General features: G+C 41.3%; 1 protein-coding gene and 1 pseudogene across 5 annotated transcripts in view; both read left to right on the top strand.

Moving 5' to 3' along the window:
- Nucleotides 1–25702, top strand: part of LOC121448582 (DNA-directed RNA polymerase III subunit RPC10-like) — a 27838-nt gene continuing 2136 nt past the window's right edge. Inside the window, exons 1-4 of one of the 5 annotated variants that reach the window (XM_041652709.1) lie at nt 1–155; nt 409–434; nt 1920–2007; nt 4355–4482. In XM_041652709.1, coding sequence (XP_041508643.1) covers nt 71–155; nt 409–434; nt 1920–2007; nt 4355–4482 — 327 coding nt within the window. In that variant the 5' untranslated portion in view covers nt 1–70. Of the gene's footprint in view, nt 156–329; nt 435–1919; nt 2008–4354; nt 4483–10842; nt 10874–15771; nt 15821–20655; nt 20788–25702 lie in introns of those variants that run through there. The other 4 variants (XR_005974370.1, XR_005974369.1, XR_005974371.1 and 1 more) reach the window with 4 other exon arrangements.
- LOC121448581 lies at nt 7491–7829 on the top strand (annotated as a pseudogene).

Genomic DNA, 25702 nt, shown 5'->3' with positions numbered 1-25702 from the left:
CCGATTCCAAGGGGCGTCTGCGGCGGCGGAAGCGCCAGACATTGAGAACCTTTACGTTGAAGCTGGAGCAATGCTGCTTTTCTGTCCGAGCTGCGGAAACGGACTGATTGTGGAGGAAGGACAGCGTTGCCATCGCTTCGCCTGCAACACTTGCCCCTACGTGCAAAGACTAATATATAATATTTAATAATTATTTTATAAAATTAAATAAAACTAGTTTCTATGTTATACTTAATAAGCATGTTTTATACGTAATCCTTGTACATCTCTGTGCCTTTTAGAAAAGTATATTGTCAAAAAATCAATTTAGTACATAGGATAGCATGCTTATTAAAAATGATTTAATATTCCCAAATTCAGATTAACTTGGTATTGAAGACCTAGGTGACATTTCATAAATCATTTAATCCTACGTGCATAATATCACACGCAAGGTGAGTACCAGAGGCGAGCGCCTCCTCGGCTGTCTGAGCTCAGACCTTCCTGCGGGCGGTAGGTTTTTTGTCTCTCGCAGCAGCGGTTCCCCAAGTCCAGCAGTTGCTAATCCAGTGGTGTCGCTCCGACCAAATCGAAGCCGTTCTTTTGGTTACTACAGAGATTTCTGCCTCCGGCTCTGTGCTGCTCGTTTTGTGACACTCAAAAAAGTTGCGAGAATTTCCGTTCATACCTCTAGGCTGAACCACGCTTTTAAAACCTTCAGTCCCCACACGCTGTTCCCGGCGTGCCAGACTCCAGTCCGCTTATCACCTCTCATCTCAAATCTTTATGTTCTTTTTGTAGCTCTTTTTGCTCTCTCCCCCTCCCCCTCCCTTCCTCGCCCCCCTCTCTCTTTTTTGGGTGTGTGTATATCTCTCTGTTTCTCTCTTCCTTTTCCTTTATCTCCTTATCTTTTAAAATAATGACTACCCTATTTAAATTCCAGCCTTTTTGCCTGTTGGTACGTGCCTATAATTCTATCACTTGGGGAGGCTGTGGCTGGAGAATAAGTTCAAGGTTCACCTGGGCTGCATGGCATATATATATATATATATATATATATATATATATAATTTATATATAAATTTCATTGTGGTAAGTAAACAAACCACAATCCAGTTCTCCCAGTTTATCCTCATTCCTGTTATCTTTTTCCCAGGATCGGAACTCGGAAAGCTGGTTTTCAGCCCTTGGTGTTTTGTTTACCTTTCGGCTCTTGTTCCTCCTTACCTTGGTGTCCGGAGTTCTGTGATTGCAGACGGCATCACCAGGCCTTGGTGACACCTCATTCTTTTTTTTTTTTTTTTTTTGGTTTTTCGAGACAGGGTTTCTCTGTCCCGGAACTAGCTCTCGTCCAGGCTGGCCTTGAACTCACAGAGATCCGCCTGCCTCTGCCTGTGTGCCTGCCTCTGCCTGAGTGCTGGGATTAAAGGCGTGCGCCACCACCACCCTCATTCTTAATGTTTGCACTTTCCTAGAGCTATATGGAGTTTAGAGTCTGGATTTGTGATAAGATGAATGGTGACTTAGTTTCAAAGTTTGAGAGATTGACTGCTAAATTTAGGAAAGCAGCCAAATGTGTCCCCGGGGAATGCTGGGATATCCAGATAAATGATACTGCTAGGCTTATTTTGTGTCTTTCATATTGGATTATTAGGTGTTTTAGGGGTATGAGAAAAGAGTAGGGTTTAACTCAACTCTTCTTCCTGCTCTGCCTGGTGTTTCCTCCAGTCTCTAGAGGGCTCTGACATTGGACCTCTGGGTTGTTTTGGGAACATCCCAGTCATAAAACCCCAACATTTTAATGGCTTTTGGTGCTCTCTGAAGAAGATAAATTTTGTATCCATTTACCATGTAGAGGAAATGCTGGAGAGGGGTTATGGTTTGGTGTCCCACCTTTTAAACTGTATGATTACTTGAAATCTTTGGTTTATTTTTGTCAGGTAACAAACCGAAAGTATCCAAAGCTGAAAGAGGTGGATGATGTGCTTGGGGGAGCAGCTGCCTGGGAGAACGTGGACTCCACTGCAGGTGGGAAGTTTTCCATTACAAAGCCAGTGACTCAACCCTGTTTATTATTACTTATTATATTTAATAATAATGCATTTATTATAATACAACCCTTTATATTATTATGACCAATGACATGGTTTAGCGGGTAAAAGCTCTTGTTGCCAAATCTGTCAACCTGAGTTTGATCCTTGGAGCTCAGATAGCTGATTCATGAAAAGTTGTTTTCCACTCTCCCCCAGTAAGTATGAAAGAATTTAAGGAAATATAAATAATGGCAAATATCAGTAATTACAAATAGCTTGTGTTTGCCACTACAGGAAGTATTTGATGATATGTTTTAGTTACAATGTAGTCGTTCTTTAAACTCTAAGCAAGGCATTAAAACTTTTTTGTTTGTTTGATTTTTGTTTTTTGTGGATTTTTTTTTTGAGACAGGATTTCTTTGTGTAGCCCTGTGTGTCCTGGACCTCCTCTGTAGACCATGCTGGCCTCGAACTTAGATGATTCACCTGCCTTCCTGCCAAATTCTAGGTGGTTTTTTTTTTTTTTTTTTTTTTTTTTTTGGTTTTTCGACACAGGGTTTCTCTGTAGCTTTGGAGACTGTCCTGGAACTAGCTCTTGTAGACCAGGCTGGTCTCGAACTCACAGAGATTTGCCTGCCTCTGCCTCCCACGTGCTGGGATTAAAGGTGTGCGCCACCACCGCCCGGCTCAAGTTCTAGGTTTAAAAGGCGTGTGTACCACCATCTGGCTGTATTAAAAAATTTAAAGTAGGTTCTTTCAAGGAAAGATATTCTGAAAGGAAAATCACCATACTGATACCCACTCCATTGTTTCATTTCGATTCTCCAGGTCAGATTAGACCAGTATAAAAATCTGGTATATATTCTCTTTTTGAAGCAAATTCGGAGTTTATTACAAAAAAGTTTCAGTGTTGGTTTCAACTTAAATATTGATGGTTGTTGAGAGGGGCAGAGAGATACATAGAGGGCAGTCATCCATGCTCTCGTAGGTATAGGCTTCTTAGGAGAACTCTGTTGTATGTATTTTCAAATACCACTATTGAAAAAATGATCATCTCTGGTCTTTTTTATTCTATATGGATTTAAAAGTTTTATAGCTGGAAGTGAAGTATGGTGGCTCAAGCATGTAAGCCAGTACTCTCAACCCTATCTCAATCAATCTGTCAATCAGTAAATAGTTTTGGGGAAGCTGGGTGGTGCCAGCACTCAAGAGACAGAGACAAATAGATCTCTGTGAGTTTGAGGCCAGCCTGGTCTACAGGCTCCAAACTATATAGAGAAATCCTGTCTTGAAAAACAAACAGAAAAAGTAGGGCTGGAGAAATGACTCGGTGGTTTCCATCTTGATCCAGTGTCCTCTACTGGCATCCATGGTTCATAGAATACTTACTAACAAAACATACACATAAAATAATTTTTAAAAATTAAAAGATTTATGTTTGATAGACTTAAATGTGATAATGGAAAGAAAGAATAGGGCCCTAAATATTATCAGTTTGAGAAGGAAGGCACATGTGTGATTAGCAGTCTTTTTCTCTATAAGGAAATATACAATTTTATGTTAAAAGTTAGAATTAGCTAGGTGTGCTAGTACAGCTTGGGAGGTGGGGACTGAAATAATCAGGAGCTAAAGGTCATCTTGGCTACCTAGTGACCTTGAGGCCAACTCCAAGAACTTGTTTTATAAAAGCAAACAACAAAAACCTTGAAAATGAGGACTGGAGAAATGGCTCAGTGGTTAAGAACACTGACTGCTCTTCCAGAGGTCCTGAGTTCAATTCCCAGCAACCACATTGTGGCTCACAGCCATCTATAATGAGACCCGGCGCCCCCTTCTGGCCTGCGGGCATACATGGAAGGAATGCTGTACACATAATAAATAAATAAATCTTAAAAAAAACCTTGAAAATGAAAAATGAGTAGGGGCTTAATTTTTTTTAAATCTATTTGTTTATTTTTGAGATAGACTCTTGTTATGTAGCCCAGGCTGGCCTTATAGCAAGCCTCTTGTCTCAGTCTCTTAAATGCTGGTCTTATAGCTGTGTGCTACCACACTGGGCAGGTATTTTTGTTATAGCCCCACAAAACAGACTATAAAAGACCCTTCCCATGCTATGCTTCCAGCCAGTCTTCAATAAAATTTGAGAAAGAAAGTGATACTATGGAGGTGCTTTCAAAGTCACAGTCTCTCCAGTCCCCCTAGTATTGGTGTGCTGTGGGTAGGATGTTGCTATTGGCAAATTTACCATTGGCAAAGTAGTCTGGATGAATGCGGGGATGCGATATTTACCCATACTTAACAGTATTTGTGTAATGTGGATGACTTGTTTTTCTCTTTGTCAGAGCCATGTCCAAAATGTGAACATCCCTGTGCCTATTTCATGCAGCTTCAGACCCGTTCCGCAGATGAGCCAATGACCACCTTCTACAAGTGCTGCAATGCTCAGTGTGGACATCGCCGGAGAGACTAAGGGCAGGACTTACCCAGCTGTAGCTCTGAATGTTGTGTGCTGAAGGTCTTTGCTGTGTGATAGGAAGCTAACTCTTCAGTGGTGGAGGACCAGGGTGAAACAGGTCATCTGTAGGTCAGCAGATAAAGACCTTAATGCACAGGGGCCTCGGGTCCTTGGGAAATAAATACACATGAGGATATTCACTTGGCTTCAGGTTCTATTCCTTCATCCTTTGTATTTATATAGTGGGTAGTTGATATTTCCTTACTACCATTAGAACTAGAAACTTGGTTTATAGCCAAGGATAATCTTGAACCTCCTATTCTTCTTGCCACTGACTCAGAAGTATTAGGATGATAGGCATGTGAACTATATTCATTCTATACAGTGCTGGGGATTGAACTCTGAACCTCATGAGTACAGACAAGTAACTCAGTCAACTGAGCTATATCTCCAGCCATTTAATTTTTAAGATAATTTTTATTTTTTCTCTCTAGAACAATTATACAAATATCCATAAAATCATTGAAAAGCACATTTAAATTCAGGACTGACATGATACAGCTTGTATGATTAATAACTAAACAAACATCTGTTATTTGGATTTTCTGAATGATGTTGATAGGAATTTAAAAGTCACCAAAAATATTTTCTATTTCCAGCTAGGGAGAAAGGACCACAATAGAGCCTATGCCTAGCACTTACAAAAGTCTGTGTTTGAACCACATTCAAAAACCTATTAAAATCTCAATAAATTTAGAAAAGTTACTTATTTGCTAGAATTACTAGTGAGATTATTCTATATAGTGGACATATTTTTCTATGATGGAAGCTCTGGTCCCTCCATGCAACTGGACAGTCATATACATGATAAAGAATGCAGATAGTAAGGAAATCTAAAATAACAGTATCCTCCTATGAACATAACACATCTAATGTTTTCAAAGTCCTTAAATAGTGGTGTGGGTGAATAATTCACAAACAAAAGCTGATTTCGAAATCTTTGATCTGCGGTTATTTTCAAGCCTTTAGAACTTTGTAGATTATCTCCTTTTACTAACTCTGTTACAAAGGAGAGCCACATAGTCTTTGAATGAGATGTATTTGGATATTAGATCACTTGCCTAGCATATGGCAAGTTCTGGGCTCAGTCCTTGGTACTGAATGACAGAGGTGTGGGGGAGAGTGATCATTTTTACTGTTGGTAAGGGTTAAGACATTCTCACAAGGCTGGTGAGAATAGAAGTTGGTACAACAGTTTCTCGGGACAATGAGGCAATATCTAGCAGTAATTTAAAATGCTACCCAAGGGTGACAGACATGCAGTGTTACCACTTGAGAGGCCAAAGCAGGAGTATTGGGAGGTCCAGGCTATCCTGTCAGTGGCAGCAGGAGTTGGAAGAGAAGATAGGTTGTGTGCTGCTGCCTGTCTCAGCCCCAGTTCTTTCAGTGAATTTTTGTCATTGATGCTGGGATTCTGGACCACGCCACAAAAGATTCTCAGGACAACTAGGTATAAAGTAAGTCAAGTGTCTTAATAATAGCCATGTTTATGATTTGGGTGGCTTTTTTTTCTTTATTAAAAATTTCCACCTCCTCCCATTTTCCTCTCACTTACCCCACTCCTCCTCCTCCCTCTCCCTCTCCAGTCCTAAGAGCAGTCAGGGTTCCCTGCCCTGTGGGAAGTCTAAGGTCCTCCCCATTCCATCCAGGTCTAGGAAAGTGAGCATCCAAACAGACTAGGCTCCTACAAAGCCAGTCCATGCAGTAGAATCAAAACCCAGTGTCATTGTCCTTGGCTTCTCAGTCAGCCCTCATTGTCAGCCACATTCAGAGAGTCTGGTTTGATCACATGCTCCATCAGTACCAGTCCAGCTGGTCTTGGTGAGCTCCCATTAGATCAGTCCCACTGTCTCAGTGGGTGGATGCACCCCTCGCATTCCTGACTTTCTTGCTCATGTTCTCCCTCCTTCTGCTCCTCATTTGGACCTTGGGAGCTCAGTCCAGTGCTCCAATGTGGGTCTCTGTCTCTATCTCCATCCATCATCTGATGAAGGTTCTATGGTGATATGCAAGATATTCATCAGTGTGGCTATGGGATAAGGCCAGTTCAGGCACCCTCTCTGCTGCCCAAGGAACAAGCTGGGGACATCTCCTTGGGCACCTGGGAACCCTTCTAGAGTCAAGTCTTTTGCCAACCCTAAAATGGCTCCCATAATTAAGATATCTACTTCCCTGCTCCCATATCCACCTTTCCTCCATCCCAACCATCCCATTCCCCCAAGCTCTGCCCAATCCTCCCTTTCTCCCTTCTCTCTCCCCATCTCCCCTTCCCCCCACCCCCACACCCATGCTCCCAACTTTTGCCTGGCAATCTTGTCTACTTCCAATATCCAGGAGGATAAATATATATATATATATATACATATATATATATATGTTTTTCTTTGGGTTCACCTTATTTAGCTTCTCTAGGATCACAAATTACAGGTTCAATGTCCTTTATTTATGGCTAGAATCCACTTAGAGTGAGTACATACCATATTCATCTTTTTGGGTCCGGGTTATCTCACTAAGTAAAGTGTTTTTATTTAATTTGGGTGGCTTTTTAAGAGAATTGTTCAGTGAAGTTTCACCCCTACTTATCCTTTTTTTGTATTTGTTAAATGAGATCATTGGATGAGTCCATAGATGACAAGGGTTCAAGCTGTTCTTAATATACCAGGTTACAAGGGGTTAAGACATAACTTTTGAATGTCAAAAAGAAACCTTACTATCTCTTTGAGCTTTAGGTTTACAACTGGGAAAAGTCAAATTAAGGTCATCTGGTTAGTGTGGTTCATCAGTGTTAACATTCTCAATTGAAATCTCTATATAAGATGATTATAGACTGTGTACTCCACCTTTATTGCTTTAGAATTCACAGCCCTTAGCTGGAGTTTTCACAACCAGACGTAATTTGCCTATTTTAAAAAAATTATTATGCCTTTTTCCTCTTCTGGGGATGGTGCTTAGAGGCACTCAGAATGGTCCAGCGTTTGACATCCTACAACACAGCCTCCAACAAAACTAGGCTGTCTCGAACCCCTGGCAACAGGATTGTTTACCTTTACACCAAGAAGGTTGGAAAAGCACCTAAATCAGTGTGCGGTGTGTGCCCAGGCCGACTCTGAGGGGTTCGTGCTATGAGACCGAAAGTCCTCATGAGATTGTTGAAGACAAAGAAGCATGTCAGCCGGGCCTATGGTGGCTCCATGTGTGCCAAGTGTGTCCGTGACAGGATCAAGCGGGCTTTCCTTATTGAGGAGCAGAAAATTGTTGTGAAAGTGTTGAAGGCACAAGCGCAGAGTCAGAAAGCGAAATAAATGTGCGGTTTTTTAAATAAAAAAATTATTATTGCATAGGTATATGGTAGGGGGTGGTGGATACATATCTCAACATTCACATGGAGGACAGAAGGTGACTTTGTGAAGTTGGCTATCTCTTTATTTTTATATTGTTTCTGCCCCACTTATTTCATTTTCCAAGCGCTCCCCTGACATTTTAATCTATCTTAAGCCTTGGCTACATTATGAGATTTTGTTTCAAAAATCAAAACTAACAAGAATTTTGTCTATACATCAAATTATCACCAAAGAATAATATTGGAAACAGAAAAGAAAAATTACCATTTATTATACAAGGATCCATAATAAAGACTACCAACAGATTTTATAGAAGAAAATCTTTGGACACTAAAAGTCAGTGAGCTGCCACATTGAAAGTGCTGACTGAAAACAAGCTGGAAAACCCAACAAGTGAGAGAGATAATATAAAACAACATGGAAGCTGGAGAGATGATCCAGTGGACAATAGCAGCATACTTCTCTCATACAGGATCTGGATTCAGTTCGCAGCACCCACAGGGAATCTTGCTACTTTATATCACTCCAGTTTAAAGGGATCCGGTCCCTTCTTCTGACTTCCATAGGCACTAGGTATGTAATTAAATCCAAGAAAAACACATGTAAGGAGAAATTTCTTTTTAAGAAAATCTATTAGAGCAGTAAATGCTCTTATGAGACATCTCTCCAGCACCTGCATTTGACTCCTGTCCTTACAGTACCATGTGCTGTATTGGTCTGTAGGGACAGGTACATGAGGTAGGCATGCTAACTCTTTAGATACCAGGTATCTATACAGGGATCCGGTGTACCCACTTCTCTCTGTGAGGAGGGATTCCCCTCTGTATGCTGTGAATATCATTGGTTAATGAAGGAACTGCTTTGGGCCTATAGCAGAGCTATAGGGGAACAGAACTAGGCAGGGAAAACTAAGCAGAATTCTGGGAGAAAGGAGGTGGAGTCAGGGAGAAGCCATGTAGCCCTGCTGGAGCTGAATGGAACTTTACCTAGTAAGCCGCTGCCACATGACAATATACAGATTAATGGAGATGGGTTAAATTAATATGTAAAAGTTAGCCAATAAGAAGCTAGAGCTAATGGGCTAAGCAGTGATTTAAATAATATAGTTTGTCTGATTATTTCAGGGCCCTTCTTACTACATCTCTGTGGGTTCAGGATCATGTCCCAGCTTCATTTATTATCAGAGTTGGAGCAGATCTGTCACCTCTCTTCTAGGATGGTAGTGCAGATTAGGCCCACCTGATGATGGAAAGCAGAGTTGAGATGACCCTTCTGGGGACTGGGAGTGGAGTAAGAAATGCTTCTTGATACTAAGAAAAAGCTCCAGCTAAGCAGTGTAAGCAGGAAGCCCCAGAGGAGCCACAGTGAATGGAATCTGCAGCAGAGCCCACATGCTTTCCGTGAAGACTTTTCCTGTGGAAGCCTGGACATAAGAGGGACAGTTGAAGCTGCCCTTTTACCATGGCAGATCTCAAGTATATTGGGGAAGTGATTTCATCCAGATGACTGACTGTTTTATTATTGTAAAGCTCTCCCTGGAACTTAGAGAGACTGGAGGTGAGTCAGATAATACAAGTGTAGAGGAAGTAATTCTGTGGGTTCACAGACAGGTGCTGACAAACCAGGGCTTCTAAAAGCTCAGCAGCCAGAGATGTAGGGTAGAGGCTTTGGTTACTCTCTGCTGTAAGTCATTTTCTCTTTCTGAGATGACCCTGACACAGAAAGACCATCTGTAGACTGTAGACAGAGACTGCTCTTTAGTTTCCTGGTCACCCAGACCCGGATAATTTCACAGAAACTATATTAAGTACAACACAGTTTGGCCAATGGCTTAGGCATATTCCTAGCTAGATCTTAGATGAACCCATTTCTATTAATCTATGTATTGCCATGAGTCTATGACTTACTTGTAATGTTCTGGCATCTTTCTCCTTCAGTGGACCCAGATTGGAAGCTGAAGATCAGCTTGCCTTAGCAGATGGGGGTGGGTGATGGGAGTGGCTTGTCTCTTAAAGGGACAGGACAGACCATTACATACCCATCTCTTTTTTAAATAAAAATGCAGGAGGTTAGGCACAACAGGTTAAAGGAATTAGGGCGGTAGATTCTCAAGAGTGCTTCCTGCTTATTTGTGGGTGTCATCTTGGGGGGGGTAAGAAAGCTGGGTGCTGGTCACATCCTGGGTAGATAGTCTCTTAATACTTTTTTAATGTATTGGCAGAACAAAGAACAAAGTTAAGTTTAGGAAAAAAAATTAGGATCAGGAAATTGAGAGTGGTGTATCTGACCTGTTTAAGGTGGATACTTCAATTTGGCTCCCTGGAACTCACAAGAATTCTTTGGGTTTGTGAAAACAGAAGAATTTTACATCTAAATGTCAAATTTGAAGTGGAGAACTTCTAGAAGACACTTGAAACTAGGCCCCTTTGAGTTTGGCAACCTATGTAGTCCTTGGAATTTTTATCTAAGGTCCTGATGTATTGAGAAAGTAAGAGAACACCTTCTCTAAAACAGGGAAATTGCATGGTAGGGTCTTTGGCTGAGGGGTGGCATCAGATCCTGAGAACCCACGTTTTTCTACAGTTGGGGCTGTGGTTATCCATCCCAAGGCCACTGTGGACCTTGTTTATAATGCCCTTGAGTTACCCTGTGTTCCTCTCGTGCAAAATTGTCTAAGTAGCCTCCTTCTGAATTTGTAAAACTGAACCCATTGGTGTTGAATTTGGCACAAATCTCCAGCCAACCTGGATAGGTCTGTCCTAAAAGGGGAAGCCAGAGCTAGGAACTACTGTGCATTGTGCCTTCAGCTCACCGTCCTGTCATTCAGGCCTCACTCTCCAATCAGAGCCTCTTGCGGACCCACCAGTCAGATAGATGGGAGGGTACTTCTGGGAGCCAGGCTTCTGGCTCAGCTTGTTTCCTGTGAAAGTCGGAAGTTGCACTGTGTGTTGTGCCTTGGGCTCCATCGTGGGGAGAAAGCGGGTTAGCTTGGCAACTGCACCATGGTGAGTAAAAGAGCCTGTTCTCCACAGATAGGGAGAAGTGGCTGGCCTTGGTGAGAAAGAGGCTGCTGTCTCTAGACTGTGTGGCGCGGCTGACTGAGCTGCGAGAGGTGGTGTGGTGAGTCCTCCCCTGGTTTGGTGGGAGTCTGGGGGCTAGACAGAGTTCGGCGTGTTCCTGCTGGTTCTGTGTGGTCCTGCGTGATCCTTGCAACTCCCTGGCCCAGGGAGGCAGCCCCTGAATAACCTCACTCCGCTGGCTGCATCTGCACACAGCACTGGGAGCAGGACTGTACTTAGAAATATCCTTGTTGTTGACGTCACTATGAAAGGCGCGCTGTAGTCCTTGTATTGTCAGTGTGGAAGGCAAATTTGCCAAGCTCGGAGAACCCTGGTCTCTAGCGTCTTCCAAAAGTTCTACATTTTTAACATTTAACATTTAGGTTTCGGATCCGCCTGGAGTTAATTTTGTGGGGCTTGTAAACGATTATCTCCTGTGTAGAGTGTTAGGAAAAGACGAGCAGCTCCGCCGGCGCAAAGAAATCCAATCAGGTCAAATCAAACCAAATTAAAACGCCCGTGTTTTATTAAATGCACACTCTCGGGTGGCCGAGAGCACGTGCAAAATCCGGGACCCACGTGTTCTTCCTCTGGGCGCCCACGTAAATACCCGGTGTGAGTGGTCCTGAACCCTCCCTGGAATGCTGGGATTTGGAGTCCAGACCAACGCAACTCCTAGGCCTGGGGGCTGGGATGGATATCAAGGGCGGGGATGACGCTCCCAACTTAACATCACATAGAGTCTAGACTGTGATGTAGAAGAGTAGAATTAATTGTAATAGAATTGATGGTATAAGGATTTGCCCGTTCTTAGGAGAACTTAAGTCACAAAGTAGAATTTAGGTAAGGGCGGGCTCCATCCCAAATACCCCTAAGATAAGTAGTACACTAACCATGCCTGTTAGAGAATGGTATGGGAAGATGGAAAGTTTGTTAAACAGTAATTTTTTTTTTGTTAAACAGTATTAATCACCTTTAGAGCTGAATTCCCATAACAAGGGAGACAACCCTGATTTACAGTCAGCAGAAAGGCCCATCCCTTTGTTAAAAGACAGGCCTCTAAATGCTGTCAAGGGGCCATTCCAGGTACAGTCAACATTAAGTCCTGGTGCGCCATGAAGGTATACTAATTCTAGAACAGCTGCATCTCTAGTCTTTTTGAAAATCATTTAGAGTCAAGGTCTTTCATATTGATTGAGGTGGACTTGAACCCTGTCTGTAGTCCTACAGGTCATTGCCCTTGGCTCTCCTCCCAACTGACCACCCTCAATTCTTAGTTTACAGGTCTGCAGCACCACAGTTCTAAAGTTACCAGTTTGAGTTGCATAGTGGGCTATCCATTGCAGTAACAGGAAAAGGATTTGACCGTGGAGCATGGCTTCTCCCTGTAGAATGAAAGAAGATCAGTGTGCTGTGTACACTGCAGGGGGAAACCGACTAGACAATAGCTTGATCACAGACTGAAGCTGCAGGGGTCTTCATCATAAAGAATGACCTGAAAGGGCAGGGTGAACAACATTCTGTGTAATTTCCCAGCATGCATTAATTTCTTCCATGTGAATGAAGACAGACAGAATTAATGGGTGTACAATTTAGGGAGGGTAGCTTGAGCTATTGAATGTTCAGTTTCTAATTGTGGAACTCTCTTATGCAGATGTGTGCAATCCTGGTTGACACAGTAAGTTAGCTCAGAGGTTTGAGACACAGGCCATTGGCTGGAAATCTGTGTTAGCTTATAGCACTCAGCAGCTAACATTTTACATGGGACAAAGTCATACAGTCTCTTATTAATGGCATTCATTAATGCTGGGAACAATATGACTTCACTGGGGGACAAGGCCTGAGAAAAACATGAATAAGTTTTCCTTTTGGCAAGGCCAAGGAGAATTTAAAACATTTTTGATAAGGCCAATATATAGTTTGCTGTCTAATTCTGGGCATGACTCCAGGAGCATATTGCTACCTGCTCTCCTTGCTTTCCTTACAAAAATTATTGTTGATTGCCTTTAGTGTCACTTTCTTAGAGCGATAGATGAAATGAGTATTTTATTAGGAAAACTTTCCCCTGATGATTCTTCTCTGGGTGAGCCAGAGGGGATGTTGTTAAAAATATACAGTGGATCTGATTCAGCTCTTAAAGCCTTTGTTGTTTGAAGTATTACCTTGAATTCAGGATTCTCAAGAACAGGATGCTGCCTTTCCAAAGCACCTTGTGAGTAGTCTGAAAGAGTCACAGTAAGACATGACATATTTGCATGATTGTCCTTGAGAGAATGATTCTAACCACAGGAGTCTAAGAGTAATGCAAAAGAATAAATGATATCAAGAGTTAATAGGAAGAATTTAAGAACAAGGAATGAAGTAGTATCATAGAAACCCACAATGCCCTAATTTCTCTGTGTCAATACTGCAGGAGCCAGTGTTGTAGGAAGCTGAGAGGAAGGGGATATGAGAACGAGGAATACCAGCAGTGCCAACTATTAAGAGCAAACTTTTTAGTTATGTAGCTAAAAGGATGACAGGAGGAAGTCTGGTATGTCCCTTATAGGAGACAGCGTAGTATTCAATATAGACTGAGGTTATTCAGCCTTGACTGAGTTGATTTTAGATTTGATTAGAGCTGAAATTCTCTTTTACTTTGCATCATGATGTAACTGCAAATGTTGCCAACTGGACACACTGTTCCACCTGTAGGTGTGCCTAGTTAGTAAATACCTATACTCCTCAAGGTGTTCCACATAATATAAACAGAAGGAACATTGCCAAACTCCTTTTATGAGATTAGTTACCCAGATACTGAAACCACACAAAGACTCAACCAAGAAAGAGAATTACAGATCAATCTCTCTCATGATCATAGATGCAAATGTATTCAATAAAATACTGGCAAACTGAATCCAAGAACACATCATCTGTGGTCTCTATGTCTACATAACACTTGACCAGGACCTTTTCTAGCTTTCATTGTTTCCACCGAGAAGTCAGGTGTAATTCTAATAGGTTTGCCTTTATATGCTACTTGTACATTTTCCTTTTCAGTTCTTAATATTTTTTATTATATATGTTTATTGTTTTGATAATTATGTGACAAGGGGACATTATTTTGGTCCAGTCTGTTTGGTGTTCTGTAAGCTTCTTTTACCTTCATAGGCATATCCTTCTTTAGGTTTTCTTCTATGATTTTGTTGAGTATATTTTTCTGGGCATTTAAGTTGGACTTTTTCTCCTTTTATCCCTGTTATTCTTAAGTTTGGTGTTCTAGATTTTCTTTGACCTATGAATCTATTTCCTCTATTGTGTCTTCAGTACCTTAGATTCTTTCTTCCATCTCTTGTATTCTGCTGTTTATGCTTGCATTTGTGGTTCCTGATCATTTACCCATAATTTCCATTTCCAGAATTCCCTCGGTTTGTGTTTTCTTTATTGTTTCTATTTTGGTTTTCAAGTCTTGAATCATTTTTTTTTCATCTGTTTGATTGCTTTTTCTTGGTTTTCTCTAAGGATTTTGTTGATTTCTTCCAATTTTTTGTTTGTCTTTCCCCCCACTTCTTTGAGGGAATTTTTCATTTCCTCTTTAAGGGCCTGAAACATTTTCCTAAAGTTATTTTTTTGGGCATTTTCTGCTTCTTCTGTGTTGAGGTGTTCAAGTCTTGCTGCTGTTAGAGCCACTGATTTTTTTCATGGTGCTGTGTTCCCCTTTGTGTTGTTCAGTCTACCCATCTTTTCCTCCAATTGGTGTAGTTAGGGTTGTGTCTCTGGTGGTCAGTCTTCCGCGTGCCAGTGAATCCTAGGCTCAGATGGTCTCTCCTTGTGGTGGAGTTAGGGTTATGGTTCCAGTCACAACAGATGTTGCTCAATGGCAGAGCAGAGGTTAGGGGCAGGTAGGTGGGCCTTCCTTGCCTACTGGCTTCAGTGGAAGTTGGGCGTGGGTGGGCAGGCCTTCCTTGTGTGCTGGCTTTGGTGGAGGTCAGGAGTGGGTGGGCCTTCCTTACCTGCTAACTCTAGCAGTGGTTGGGTATGGGCGGGCCGTCCTTGTCTCCTGGCACTGGTGGAGTTCGGGCATGGGCAGGCTGCTGGGCCATCTTTGCTTGCTGGCTCCAGCAGAGGTCAGGAATGGGCGGGCCTCCCTTGCTTGCTGGCTCAGGTGGTGGTTAGTCATGGACAACCAGGCTTTCCTTGCCTGCTAGATCTGGCTAAGGTTGGACATAGCAGGAGGGCCTTCCTTGTCTGCTGACTCTTCCAGAGGTCGGGTGTGGACAGGCTAGTGGGACTTTGCCTGGTGGATCTGGCAGAGGTCCCCAATGTAGTCTTGACCTCCAAAAATAGCAATCCTGCCTCCAGGAATCTCAGAATGAGACTCCAAATCTGTCTTTATAAAGCTCTCATAAGCCCTTTTGTCTGCCTTTCCTCTGGGGTTTCCCTATTATTTTTCAGCAGCCACCATGAGTTCAGCCAACCTCTTACCTTTAAAACCTTCTAGTCTCTGCAACTTATGGTGAATATCTGGTGCTGACTGGTTGACAAAAGCTGGGCTGACTACAGACCAATTCTCTGGTGCTTCCAGATTCCAGGGTGTATAGGTGTTATAAACTTCTGTCCCCCTCTCAGGGAATGCTCCTGGTGTTTCTTCAGGCCCTGGCATACCTGACTAACTTTGGACAGAAACCCCCATTAGAGTCTGGAGGTGGACTTTCAGCCTCTCCCTACATTTTTCTATGTAGAATCCCAACTGAGTCATATCACAGAAAACCCAACATTTATGAGATCTGATTTGGTGGCCAGTCTTCCATCTGGGCCTAGAACCAATTTCTAAGCTTCTGTTCTAATCCTGTCTCTCTCCTCAGTAGTGAAGAGGACTTGGAGCAGTTGAAAACAATCATCCCAAGTTGGTTGGTGAGTGAAAAGAACTGAATACAACAGGTTCAGTGAGCCTTGCTGGCTTCTCAGAAAACTTAAGATTTTATAATTTCCAGTTATAAAGGTTGCTGGTGACCAAGGGCTGGTGACTAGATGTTGCCTGTCCCCAGCATCAGGTTGGTCCACAGCATGCAATGGAAGGGCCACGGAATTCTCCCCAGCTGGTCACTCCTCCTTTTGAGAATGGGTGTGTATGTGGGGAGCTCCTCCATCCCACCCCCTCTGCCTTCCCATACCTCTCATCCTGGGGTACCTGGGGGTAAAGTAGTGGGATAGAAAAGCACCCTTTCTCCCTGTTGCCTGGAGAAAGAAAGGGTACAGGGGCGTGGTAGGCAGTGGTCTGTCCCCCTCTCTCCTTTAAAGAGAATGACCCCATTCCTAACACAAACATTTTGTAGTGAATCATCAGCTTTTTTTTTAAATAAAATGAACGAGAATTAACATAACATGGCCAAATCTCATACCTCCTCTGGCCTTTTACAACTTACTATACATCCTCAGGTTCCTATCTCTGTTCAGACAGCCTTATCTTTTATTTCTCTTCTCCTTATTATTTTAGTCTCTTGCCTTTTCTCTTACTTTCTAGACATGAAAACTTTTTATCAAAGTTCTTCTTGTGGTTTCCTTTAGTAGTCTAGAATATTGTATGCCTTTAATATTTAAACAAGAACAGCACTCGGGAGGCAGAGGCAGGCGGATCTCTGTGAGTTCAAGACCAGCCTGGTCTACAAGAGCTAGTTCCGGGACAGCCTCCAAAAACCACAGAGAAACCCTGTCTCGAAAAACCACAAAAAAAAAAAAGAACAGAATCATACATATACCAAAGCAGAAATAACTCTAAATTTGCATCATCACAGTAAAACTTGTACCATGAGAAACATCTAAGACTAGCAGTAGGGTTTTCTTTTTCACCCTAACCAATGATAATCAGCTTCCCCAGCCACCACAGTGATCAGCCATTGGTTCTCTGTTAGGCACCCAAAGTCCTGCCATGTCCTTATCAAGAATGCTTTCACCCCCTCCAGATAATGAGCCCTAAGTCACTGACTTGGGTTTGAAAGTCCTTGGAGCGGTCCAAAATAAGACTCCAGGGAAGAAGTTGAGTTTGACTGATCCACTCCTAAGAGAAGTAAATGAGGTAACATTACAAACAACAGGAAAACACAAAAATAACACTGACAGAAATATATCAGCACAGCACTTAAGAAAGAAACCAGGAACCAAAGTAGGCTGATGGCATGTCTCCCTGGGGAGTTCCGTTTTGCAACAGGTGTGACCTGTGTTCCCTGTTCAACCAAAGGGACCCTCTGTCCCATCTAGGTGGGCCCAGGACATCTCCCAGCCCACGTGGCCTCTAATGCATCCATCAGTCAAAACCCCAGCCTACAGATTCAGTTAGTTTGAGCCACCCAGATGGGGAAAAAAAAAACAAACCACAAACCACAGAACAAGGGACAGAACAGACCCAGACACAGAGGGCTCACTTCACTTACCAGCCAGCCAGGTTATCAGATGCTTATCATGGTGGGGTTTTCTGGGGAACTTTGTGGACAATGCACCAATTGTTAGGGTCTGAGAGAAGCCTCCAAGAAAAGACCAACAGCCATGTATGTGATAACAAGAGTGCTTTATTGGTTCCAATGTAGCACTTGGCGGCCACTAAAAAAGGTCACAAGCTCCTTTAAGCAGAGTTTGGGAAATTTCAGGGAGGAGAGACTAATCTGTGACTGATTGGTGGAGGAAAGATTAGTCTGGGGTCTGATTGGTTAGAGGGAGGTCCTAGTGCTTAGGGACCTTCTAGCAGCAGGGTAGGGAAAGCTATCTTTAGTTATCAGGAGACTGGGGGTCATGTGCTGAGCCAGCAGAAGGGGCCATGGGGTGACTGCTGAGCTAGCAGAAGACTGGGATGCCTGCTCCTAAATTGTGGTTTTTCTGATGACTGTCTGTTTAGCTCTGTCCCATTTTAGTGAACCGAAACTAAGGCCTGATCTCTATTAGGGCTACTAGGAGAGCCTGTCTTGGCTCTGATCTACCGCCCCCCCCCCCAAGCTTTCTCACTGGTAATGATCTGGGGCCAGGGCTTTGTGGGAGGGGTTGATTCAGATCCTGAGAATCCAACTCTTCCCATCACGTGGAGCTATGGTTCTCAGTCCCAAGGCCTCTGTGGGCTTGGTCAGTAATGTTCTTAAGATACACTGTGTTCCCCTTTTACGGCATTATTTTATTAGACCTCCCTGAATTTGTCCCATTGTATGGTAGTTTCTTTTGCAGCCTGGGAGAGTTCAGCTCTCAGGGCTGCACCCAGGGTCACTAAGAAAATACTTTTTAGAGTAGCAGGGCTTAAAACGATTTCCTATTTAAGAAGATTCATACAATCTGAGGATCATTCCCTTTTATTCTTCTTCAGCTCTAGTTCTCTTCATTGTTTTATTCTCCTTGTTCTCTTTATTCCATTCTGCTCCAATTCTCCACAGCTTATTTCAACAACAAACTTTCTGCAATAAAAAAAATTACAAAAACTGAGGGGAGTGAGTAACCATGGCAGTGCCTGAGCTCAAGGTCCCTAGTTTCCCATCCTGAACCTGGGGCCACATTGCCTTGTGAGACACCCTGCTGAGGAATTCATACAGGGAGTGATTGTGATCTTTATCAGCTAGACTTTTAGTAAGCAAAGAATTGTCATAGTACTTTAGATTGCTTTGTATTAATAGCCTTGGTTAGACATCTACGACTGTCCTTTTTCATGTTTTAAATTACGATGTGTATACAAACCCACTCAGTCTAGTTTGAAATTGCTCTGAGGTTTCAGATCAGCTAAATGTGTGTAGCCTGTCTTAGACTGGGGGAAATTGTTATTTTCTTATGTTATTCTGAGTGAAAAAAAAACCAGACCTTATGGGACAATAGACCAGTTATGAAGCATATCCTAGCATATTTCTGTTCTTCAAAATTATACAGGTTAATGAGAAGTCATCTTCCTGACTATCCATGGATATATGTGTTCACAAGATTGAGATATAATCATGAGATTACATATACATATCATATGAGATACACATTATAGTGCAGATATTGGGGAGATACCACAGTTGTTTCTGCACATGTGGAATTACAGAGAAACAACAGTTTCCAGAGTCAGTAGTTCCATAAGCCTTGCTTGAACAAGGTTCTCCTCCATCAGAGAATTATTCATCTGGTGGGTTGACATCAGAATTATCAATTGCTATCTGCTGCATTTGCATCCTGGCCCACAATAGCTCATGACAGTTTCTGCTGACTTCATAAAAATCTCCCATTTCTTTCCATTCCCCCCTAGAAGTAGTATACACGATATTATTCTTTTTAAGAAGCTTACTTGGTAAGAGGCATAGCTTGTACAGGACCATTTCACCCCAGCCTTTATCTTTTCTACCTTCTCCATTTCCTATCTTTCTCATTTCTGGCACCTCCACCTCAGGACCCTGTCACTGGAGAATAACCTGTTATTTTATGTCACTGTTATACTTAAGAAATAATTCTGGGAATATCTTTGCTGTGTAAATCTTCCATGTGCTAAGTTCCTGTCCCTATTTAAATTGTTCAAAGTGTAACCTGGTGCCTGAACCTAAAATAAGAATGACAGGAAGTTTGTAATGCAAAGTCTGTTCTAAGCTGGCTCCTCTTTGAGCATTAGAGTAAGGTGAAGAAGCATACTAGTACTAAAGCAGTTTTCTTTATTAAACTCTTAAGTGTGTAGAGTGATTTCTTCTTGGGAAGGCATATTAATTCTAGAACATCTGCACTTCCAGCCTTTTAGAAAAATATTTCTGAAACAAGCTCTCCTATGTTGTTGACTCCAGTAGCCTTGATCCCAGTCTGTTGCTCTCCAGGTCATTGACCTTGCTATCCTCTATAGTACACTTCCTAAATTCTTAAATGACTGTACTACCTTGGAATTTTCAAATTTTTAAATTATTAACTACCTATTGCAGTCACAGGAAAAGATTTCCATGAGGAGCATGGCTTCTGCCTTCACACTAGAATAGGGAAAATAGTTCATGGTGTACACTGCAGAGGGGAAACAAGGTCAACAATTAGCTGCTGGAGTCACAATTATGAAAAAGGACTTGATTGTGGCAGGGGGAGTAGTTTTGTAATTTCCAAGCGTGTATTAATTCACGTCCTGTGAATGAAGGCAGACCAAATTGGTAGTTTTTCCACATTGAGAAGGTTAGCTTGAGCCAAATATAAAGATCTTCCAATTAGGGAACTTTTCTTTCTTTCTTTCTTTCTTTCTTTCTTTCTTTCTTTCTTTCTTTCTTAAGCATACAATGTACTGCTGGCAAGGAAGGCACCAGGTCTCATTACAGATGGTTGTGAGCCACCATGTGCTTGCTGGGAATTGAACTCGGAACCTCTGGAAGAGCAGCCATTGCTCTTACCCTCTGAGCCATCTCTCCAGCCCTAGGGAACTTTTCTCTGCAAATATGTTCAGTCCTGCTTGACACAAAGATTGATAAACAGAACTTTGACTGTTACTCTGTCAGGTTACAGATTTCAGCAGCCAACATCTATCAGTCTCTTATTAATGGCATTCCCTCTACTAGGCAAAGGACTACTCTTTTTCTAAGTCAATATAGCTAAGTTTTTTATCTTAAAAATAAATCATTTTCACCATTTAAAAATGCCAATTACTGGTATCATGTTTGAAAATTTCATTTTTTTAATTGCATTACTGTGCTAATCTCTATTTGTTTCTGTTCTCCAGTGTTTCTCAGTCGTTAGGAATTTCATTTCATTTTCTCAAGTACTATTGATTTATTTCTGTTTAGAGCAATGCCTTCTCAATCCCAGGCTTGCACCACACTGTCAAGTTGATAATTGACTTGAATACTTACTCCTTCCTCTGCTGTCCAGTGCTGGGAAGACAGTTCTGCAGCTCCTTCCAGGCTGGGCCTTGACTGGTAAGTAAGAAAGAAACATAGACCAGTTAATGAGTGTCCTGCAACATCTCTGGCTTTTATTTGGGAAAATGAAGAGTGACCTGTTCAAGAATTGAGTTCAATGACCAACTTTGAAGCTGATGTAGTCACAGTGCAGAAAGGGAGGGATAGGATGGAGGTTGAAAGCTTTCCTGCTTTGCAGTAGTTGAGGTTAGCAATGTGGATCAGGTAGTCAGGTTTAGATAATCAACAAATATCCTGACTGACCATTTACTGGTGTTCACAGATGAGGGCAATCAAGAATCAGGATAAAATCTGACCCTGTCAAATTACTATAGTTACACTTGTTCAAGTAGACTAGAAGATCTGGCTAAATTATGTGGCTATGATTTGAGATGCACATCCTGGGAGCAAAGGTTGAGTAACCCATCATGTGCTCTCTTTCAAATCCCTAGTCTCTGGAGAACATGGTCATAAAGCCTGTTTCAACTTTTCAAAATAATTCTTTGAGATTATAACTACATCATATATAGTTTCTTTCCTGCCTCTAAGCCCTACCATGACCCTCATTGTTTTCTAACTCATGGCCTCTTTTTGCTTTAACAATTAGTTACACAGTAACAACAGTTACTGTTAGAGGGTGACTTGTGTTTGGCTGCACTGGACATTGAGTGTGTAATGGAAGGTGTACAAGACTGGAAGAATTTCTACTAAATTACAAATTTCCTAGACCATGGCCCTGTCTGCGTCTAGGAAGGGGAGAAAAGGAGTTTCTGAGCTGCAGAGATTTTTCTGTTATGCTTGGTGTTAGTTGGGTGGATAAAATAGATTCCACAACTTGTACCATAATCTGTGTTGCAGGAAATAGACATTAGATTATTCTTTGACATTGTTTAGTGTGTAGGGCATCTTTGAGACTGAGTTTATCTGAAACCTCAAGGGGCATGAGAGTTTTCAGAGCCATAGCAGGAGATTACCTCCATTTGTAGAGTGGGCTCTAGAACATGGGCTTCTCTTTGGAAGAAATATCTGTAGCTGGAGGGTCAGAAACATAACAAATTTAATTTTGAGTTAATTTGGTAGGTGTTATAAAGTCTGTTTATTTAGTTTTTATATGCATAGAATTGTAGGTAGTTGGATAACATTGGTCAACATCACACTTTTTCTGGCTGAGCTTCCTTTAGTCTTTTGATTAAAAGTTGACCATATCTTTCTGCTTGTTTTTTTCTCACCATCCTTTTAGTCTTTCACAAATATTGTACACATTCTTAATTGTTGTAACTTTGTTGTAAGTATAGAAGTCACATTGTGTCAATGTGTGTAGTATTTTTCATTGAGGATTCTTTGTGTTTCCACTTTGCATGTAGCTTTGTAATCAGCTTTCCTGTTGTAAATTGTTGGGAATCTTCCTTGGATCATATACAATTCATGCTGCAAATTTACCATAGACAACATATTAATATTGTTACAATGTATTTCCAAGGGCCATTAATTTACTTCTTTATTTATTTAGGTTTTTTATTGTTGTTAATTTATGAAAGACATTTAGTTATTGGATAAAAATACTATGGTGCTGAGCAGGTTGCTCAGCAAAAATTCTTCTTGGGGATGACCTGAGTTCATATCCCAACACCTAAGTTGGGAGGCTTATAACCACCTGCTACTCCAAATCCAGGGGATCGGACACCCTCTCTTTAGTGGTTACCTGCAGGCACATGAAAAATTGGTCTCTCATATACAAACAGACACAAAAAATGGGGATAAATTCATTTTCAAAATTTCTTGTGACTTACAAAACAATTAGAAAAAAACAAGTTGCATTGGATATACAATACAAATCATACACTGTTTCTTTAAAAATCTGTTATCGTGCTTTTGGTTTGGAAGACTTTCCATTTCCTTATCTGATACAGACTTACATCCATTCATCTGTCTTGGGAAACAAAAGGGTTTTCAAGTGATCCTAACAAATATCCTTTTCTTTACCTTAAGAAAATGAGGTCCTTTTAGTACACAAATCTGTTTTCTACAAAGTTAAAACTTCAGACGACTTCGATTGAATTTTTCTAGTTTTGGTTGAATATCCCTCTTTGAACAACCCATTTTCTACTATTAGCAAAGGAGAGAACTGGAGTTCACAAGATGAGTGCTAGCCAGTGATTTCTTGGATTTGAATTTTAATTAGAATCTTGCAGTTATTGGTTAAAGGACCATGGTATGTATTTGCAGGTGTAGCTTTGTGTTTTTGTTTGTAGTGCCATCTATGTTGCTGATTTTATTAGTTATCATCTAATCATATTGTTGTTTCTCTGGAAAATGATGGGCCTTCACCAGCTTTTGTATTCAGAAAATTTGCTACATTATATTTTGAGTTCCTTGAGTTTTTGTTAGTTTGGGAACTTTCTGTGGAGAGATAGTTTTAGTTTTCTTGATCTTAGAGGCTTGCCTTTCCTCATTTCTTGTTGTTGCTCTTCTATGTTTGGGTATTTGCTGCTTAAATAATTGCTATGGTTAATGCATTGGTTTTGGTTTTTTTGAATATTTATTATTTGTTTATTATGTATACAGTATTCTTCCTGCAGGCCTCATTACAGATGGTTGTGAGCCACCATATGGCTGCTGGGAATTGAACTCAGGACCTTTGGAAGAGCAGGCAATGCTCTTAACTGCTGAGCCATCTCTCCAGCCCTGGTTTTGGGTTTTTAAAACCAACTCATGTTATTGTCTCCTCATATTAATTAGCTTTATGTGTCAGTAAAGACATCATCTGAAGTAACATCAATTGAAGTCATTCCCCATCAGAATGGCTGGTTGCTCTCTGTTAGACATTGTGTTGATTGATGAGTGCTGTGGGTAGCTCTTCCACTGAGATTGCAATACTCTAAACAAGAGGGCCTGAGATGAATAAAAGGGGTAGTTGAGAATGAGACAAGTGACTAAACAAGAAAAATGTTAGCAAAGTTAGCCCATGTTTTTTGCCTTCAGCCATGAGCTTGATTTTCCATTCTAAGCTCCCACAATGGTAGATTGTGATCTGGCAGAATCAGCCAAATAAACCTGTTGTTTACCTGAGACTCTTTTGGTCAGAGAATTTAATCACTGCAAGAAATAAGCAAGTTAGAAAAAAAAAAATTGGTGCATCAAAGGTGATTTTCTTATTGCAACCAACCTGGGAATGTTGACTTTTGAAGAATGTTGAATAGATCAAGACTTTAGATGGCAAAAAACATAGAAAGCTTCACACAGAGCTTAATCATCTGTTCTTGTAGGACTTGAAACTTGGGAGTGTTTTGAGTAATGCAGGCAGTAAGTTTTCAGTGGAAAATAGACTTCATGGAAAATTTAGCTAGTGGTCATTCGTATAATATTTTGTGCCAACGTTGTTCTTATTTTCTCTATTCCCTGAGAGATTGAGTAAGGAAGAATTAAAAACTAACTGGGCTGATTTCTTAGATGAAGTATTAATTATGTTGAATAGTTATTACTAATATAACTCATTTAGGTCTATAATGAAAAACAAGTGGGGTAGAAAGAAATGAAAAGTCCGTGTTTTGTAGAGAAAAACAGCACTAGGTACTTTGAGATGACAGTCCAGTAGTGAAACAGAGGTAGGAAATTTCAAGGTGTTTAGCACCATTGAAGAGAAGGCCCTTGCTCTGCATTGGAAGCCAAGGAAGGTACCCTAAGGGTCAGATCCCATCTAGTTAAACTTTCAATTTATGGGAGGAATATACAAAGTGATTCCTCGTCCCAAGAAGCAACTTCATACAGAATCTGCTGCAACTCTGGTCCAATTATTGTAGGGCCCATCACAACTTGGAAACCAAATTTGGTGGCTCAGCAATGTACTAGTTATGGAAACAAGAAAGATGCAAATTTTAAAGGTCATGGATTCTTCCTCTGTGGTTCCAGTTCAGCACTGTTGTACACATCTTTGGCAAAGTCAGAAACCCAGTGAGAAGACTAAGAATTCATTGTATAATTCTCTGAAAATTAAGTCTGTGTTGTATTTTGAGATTATAGGATGTTGAGATACCCAAGCAATAAGACATCCGCCATGGAGAGTTGCATGCAGGTGTGGAAGTAGAAAAGCAGACACAGGTGTGAACATTTTCAGAGACAGAGCTATCTAAGCCCTTTGAGAATGAAACTCCACCTGTCTGTGACGGAGTTACAGGATTTGGTAGTTGCCCTGCTGAGTTCAATCCTCCCTCACTTATCCACATTCCTTTATTTTTTTTTAAAAAAAGTTTATTCCTCTCTCATGCAATACAAATTGATATAGGAAATTTCAAGGTATTTAGCACCATTGAAGAGAAGGCCCTTGCTCTGCTTTGGAAGCCTATTAAGGTACCTCAAGGGTACCTAAGCCTTCATTTTATGGGCGGAATAGGCACACAACTTCTCATACAAACTGATTACAGTTCCCCTCCCTCTACTCCTTCCAGTGCCCTCTCCACTCCCCTGTCCCCCAGATCTACTCCTCCTCCATATCCCTTCATAACAGAGCAGATATCATAAGAATATCAACCAAACATGGTATAACAAATTACAGCAAGACTAGGCATAAACCCCTGTAAATGGAGACTACTTATTCATTTCTTGACCTCCCAGATCCAAATAATCACTCAAAAACTATGTTGATTACAACATTGGCCAATAGCTTAGATGTATTCCTAACCAGCTCTTATATCCTAAATTAACACATTTCTATTAATCTGTATATCGCTACGAGGCTGTGACTTACCAGTAAGGTTCTAGCATTCTTTTTCTTAAACAATTACATGATATCACTTCGACTCCTCCTTTCCTCCTCTATCTCTCCTTGGAATTCCCACCTTGCTATATTCTGCCCTGCCATAGGCCAAAGCAACTTCTTTATTAACCAATGGTAATAATTCATATTCATAGCATACAGAGGGGAATTCCACACCAA

Source organism: Microtus oregoni, unplaced genomic scaffold, assembly GCF_018167655.1.
Source record: "Microtus oregoni isolate MIOR12 unplaced genomic scaffold, Mior012 000005F_ref0000423, whole genome shotgun sequence".
In the NCBI taxonomy this organism is placed as follows: domain Eukaryota; kingdom Metazoa; phylum Chordata; class Mammalia; order Rodentia; family Cricetidae; genus Microtus; species Microtus oregoni.
The sequence above is the reverse complement of the archived record's forward strand: the minus strand, read 5'-3'. Positions and strand labels throughout refer to the sequence as shown.